This window comes from Monoraphidium neglectum (genome assembly GCF_000611645.1).
Source record: "Monoraphidium neglectum strain SAG 48.87 unplaced genomic scaffold scaffold03451, whole genome shotgun sequence".
NCBI classification, from domain to species: domain Eukaryota; kingdom Viridiplantae; phylum Chlorophyta; class Chlorophyceae; order Sphaeropleales; family Selenastraceae; genus Monoraphidium; species Monoraphidium neglectum.
In genome coordinates, this window is record NW_014010178.1 from 3,681 (window position 1) to 7,716 (window position 4,036).

The window sequence follows — 4,036 nt, forward strand, 5'->3', positions numbered from 1 at the left end:
CCCCAAAACTCAGCAACAGCCTGTGCACGCAGGTGTCATGTTCCAAGCACCCAGCTGCACCTGTACCCGAGCCCCCTCACACCTGCTCGTCCTCGTCAGCGGCCTCCACTGCGGCGTCAAAGCGCTCCACCACCCTGTGCTCCAGCTGGCTGCAGTACGACTCCAGCATCTGGCGGGAATCGGTCGCAAATGCGCCGGGCTTTTCAAGCTGCGTGCGACAGGTTATACTTCCTATCATATGCGACAGACGATACGTCGGCTGCTGCACGCACGCCTTGCAATGCAGCCACGCCATCGACATACCTGGGTAGACACCCACACCGCCGGACGCCGCGCCCACGTGTTCGGCCTCCGCCCTTTGCCCACCTTGGCTGTGTGCTCGACGCTGCCGATGCCGCCCGTGCTGCCGGGCGTGAAGCGGGCCTGCAGACCCTCGCGCTGCTTGGTGCGCGCCTTGGCGCCCGCCACCTCCCCCACCAGCAGCGACAGGCGGCGGCTCACGGCCTGCGGGGACAGGCAGGCGGGCGCTTAGCGATGGGAGCTGCCATTGTTGCCGTGACCTGCTCTTGCCATGCAACCGCCATGCTGCCTTGCAAGCTCACAACCTTAGCAGCAGGCATAGCAGCAGGCATCGTTGCACCCCTGCCAAAGGCGCGTGCATACACACACACACACACACACACACACACATCCTCTCTCTCTCTCTCTCCCTCTCTCTCTCTCTCTCTCTCTCTTGCAATCTCTTGAACATCAAACCACCCACCGCCGCCTCTGCCATGGTGGCGTCGTCCGTGAAGATGCGTGGCAGCTTCTCCAAGTCGAGGGCGCTCGGCAGACAGGAGAACGCCTGCAGGTACCCCATCAGCTCAAGCGCCTCCATGCAGCGCACCCGCATCGCCTCGGCCGTCTGCAGCAGTAATGGAGCACAAGGTGGCCGGCCGCGGCAGGGCGGTGAGAGGCGAGCTGTGTGCGTTTGACCATGCCGATGGCCTTGACCACTCAGCCTCTTCTGGCGCAAGGGCTCGCACCATGGCGCCAAGCGAGGAGTACGTTGCTGTGGCAACAAAGCCCTCATTCGATGCGCCGCCGCCGTCCCCCGCCGAGAGAATCTGCGTGCGCACCTGCAGCCTGTCCCCTATGCGCGTGGCCGTCTGCGAGACGCGCGAGACGCGGGCGTCGATGTCCCTCACGCCCGCCTTGATCCTCTCAACGCAGCGCTCCAGGGCCGCCACGTCCGCCTGCAGCAGTGGGGCAGAATGATGAGCGGGGCGCCGCAGCCTAATCAGCGCGCGAGGGGGAAGCCACGGAGTACAGCCGCTGGCCTGACCATATCGGCCGTGGACGTATAGTAGTCGTCCCAATCGCGCTCCCACGGACTGAAACTGTGCCACTTCCGGCGCAGGCCCGCTACTGCGGGGCCCGTCCGATCTTGCACCCCCGCACAGCGCGGCGCCTGGTCCCCCGCAAGGGCGCCGCCGCTCGGAGTTGGCGTGGCGCGGCGTGGCGCGGCGCGGCACGGCGCACCCTGTACTGCGCCTCGTCGCTGCTGCCAACTTCCTGCAGCTCCTGCACCTGCTCCGCATACAGCCCGTGCAGCGTCGATACCTCGCTCTCGGCCCTGGCGTTTGCGAGCGGTGCGAGTGCACGTCTTTCGATATGCGTCAGTCCGTGGTGTGTGTGTGTGTGTGTGTGTGTGTGTGTGTGTGTGTGTGTGTGTACGCTCGTACACGGGTGTGTATATCAGCATGCATACGCATGGTATGCATGCATATGCCTGTTAAATGCACGCTGCCGCAAATGGATTGCTTGAAAACAGGGCACCAGCAGCAGGTGCGTCGACGCAGCACATGGACGTCACAAAGCGCCGCACCTTTCAAGGACGCCGAGCAGCCGCTGCACACGCTGCACCTGCTCATTGGCTGATAATGCATCCTTCCCTGCTGCGAACGGCCCCGCGCTCTTGCTTGGCCCGATCACATCCTTGGTGAGAGACACCAGGAACGAGTCGACGCTGAATTTTGTGTTATGGAAGGTAGCGGGATCTATGAGAGTGAAATCTAGGTCAGGTTCGTTCATGGATCACTGCCCCAGCCCTCGTCCCGCGCCAGCGTGCTGCTCGCCCAGGCTGCGCCGTATATCTGGCACTTATTAACGATATGATCAGTTCTAGTCCCGATCTCGACGAGGTAAAGCACTGACGGCGCAGTGGGAGCGCGGCGGTGTGCCTGCGGTGGACCAGCAAGTGCACCAGCAAACATGTAGAGCGGCATGTGCATGTGTATACATGTTTAATGCAGGCCAATTAAGCCAAATAGGTAGTGCTTGTGGCCACCTCAAATCATGCCATGAATTGAACCGTGCTGGCAGGGAAACAGGTGCCTGACCGCTTCCCGCTCGGTCAAGAGCGAGTTCTGAGTGCACAAGCGCTTTGTTTGATGACTGATGATGTCGTCAAAATTGCCTTTAACCGAGCCACTGTTGGCATCAAGCACGTGCACCTGCAATTCTGATGAATGGCAAACATCGAGGATGGCGCCTCGTGGGACGAGCGCTGATAGGATGCAAGGCTGAAGGCAGCATGTGGGCCGCGGCCAAGGGCTGTGTGGGTGGACATCAGGGAGGCGTGGCGCGGCCCCCTGCCCCCGCCCTCAGGGCTGCTGGAACCCATCACTGCCAAGCAGGTGCGCGAGCAGCTCCGGGCGAAAGCCGAGAGGGTGGTGCTGAAGAGCTTTGATGAGGCCCGCCAGCGCTTTGCGAACGGCCCAATCGAGATTGAGGTCAAGGTTCCAGGTAAATGAAAGGGAGCAGGGCCCCAGTGTGCGGGCTGAGCTTGTCAACGGCGGCCTCAAGGTGCGGCTTAGGTTGGCTGGTCGCCTCAGCATGTGGTCTCTGCACAAGTTCATGCTCAACACCATCCTGCAGGTGTGCGCTTCAAGCTGCATCACGTCGTGCGCTCAAAGCGCTGGTCATCAGAAGCCATCAGCTTCTCGCTGGCTTTGTTGCTGGCGCGCAGCCGCCCGCCATCCGCGCGACGAGATTGCCGGCTTAGTCACTCAATGCATGACCGGGCTCCCACCACCACTGCCAGGGGCTGCCAATCAACGTCGTGGCAATGTGCACCACAAGCAGTGGCGCGAAGCACCTGGCGTGCTTGTACCTTCTGCAGTACATATACAGCCCCGCCAAGATCCGCAACTTCAGCCTGCGCGAGTACATCCCTCCATCCCCGGGACCTGGGGGTCTCTGACGCGAATGCCAGTGGCGGGGCGCACCGGGGTCAGCAGGGAGCGCAAACAGGTTGCGCGGGGTGTTTGGTTGCGTCGGGCGGGGTCTGAAAATCCAAACTGTGGCCCTCCCCCCTCCCCGCATGAAATTGTGTGCAGTGACTTGTGCACACAAAGCGTCTGCAAGGGGCTCAATAGCATACATGATGCGGAAAATTAGCATTGAGCAAACCTTAGGTCTGCTGGGATTGGCGCGTGCTTGTGATGATGCAAGCAGCAGAGCACCAGTCACGCTGGTCTTCGCAGTCAAAGATTAGCGGCCCCGTTTGGCCCTCAGCATTAACACTGGCAGCATATCAACTGATTAGACTCATTGCATGTTTCAAAATGGCGTGCGATATTCGTAAATGGCTTCGTGGGCCTGACAACCGTCCTTGCCAGCTCTGGCCCAGCGTGCAGCCTCTCCTCGCAGCGACACCGTACGGCATGGAGCTATCCATCAAAATCCATATTGTTATGTATCGGTCTCGAGCATGCCTCGTGGTGCTGCTGTGCTCCTTGCGCAGGTCCGTGACACTCGCAGGCTGCCGTGTTGCGGACGGCAAATAACTCCGTGTGGTGTGCAGCTGAGTGAAGCAGCATTGCGTGTGGGGGTCTGTGCTGGATGCCCTGAACACATCCATTGCTGGGGAAAGGGGATGCTGCTGTGCTGTGCTGCGTTGCAGCAGAGCACCCCCGTTGTTGCGCGCCTGCTGTGCCCTGGCACGCCGCCCTTGCCCTCCTTCCCGCAGGGCATCCCCACCTGCTGATCC

General features: G+C 61.4%; 1 protein-coding gene across 1 annotated transcript in view; it reads right to left on the bottom strand.

The window, feature by feature from the left end:
* The window catches only part of MNEG_12809 (hypothetical protein), a gene marked incomplete at both ends in the record, with an annotated part of 3,374 nt that extends 1,298 nt beyond the window's left edge, over positions 1–2,076 (bottom strand). Inside the window, 6 exons of the mRNA XM_014038719.1 lie at positions 83–169; positions 367–504; positions 764–907; positions 1,029–1,238; positions 1,525–1,618; positions 1,871–2,076. Of these exons, the coding sequence (XP_013894173.1) occupies positions 83–169; positions 367–504; positions 764–907; positions 1,029–1,238; positions 1,525–1,618; positions 1,871–2,076 (879 nt within the window). The remainder of the gene's footprint in view (positions 1–82; positions 170–366; positions 505–763; positions 908–1,028; positions 1,239–1,524; positions 1,619–1,870) is intronic.
* Between the last annotated feature and the right edge of the window lie 1,960 nt (positions 2,077–4,036).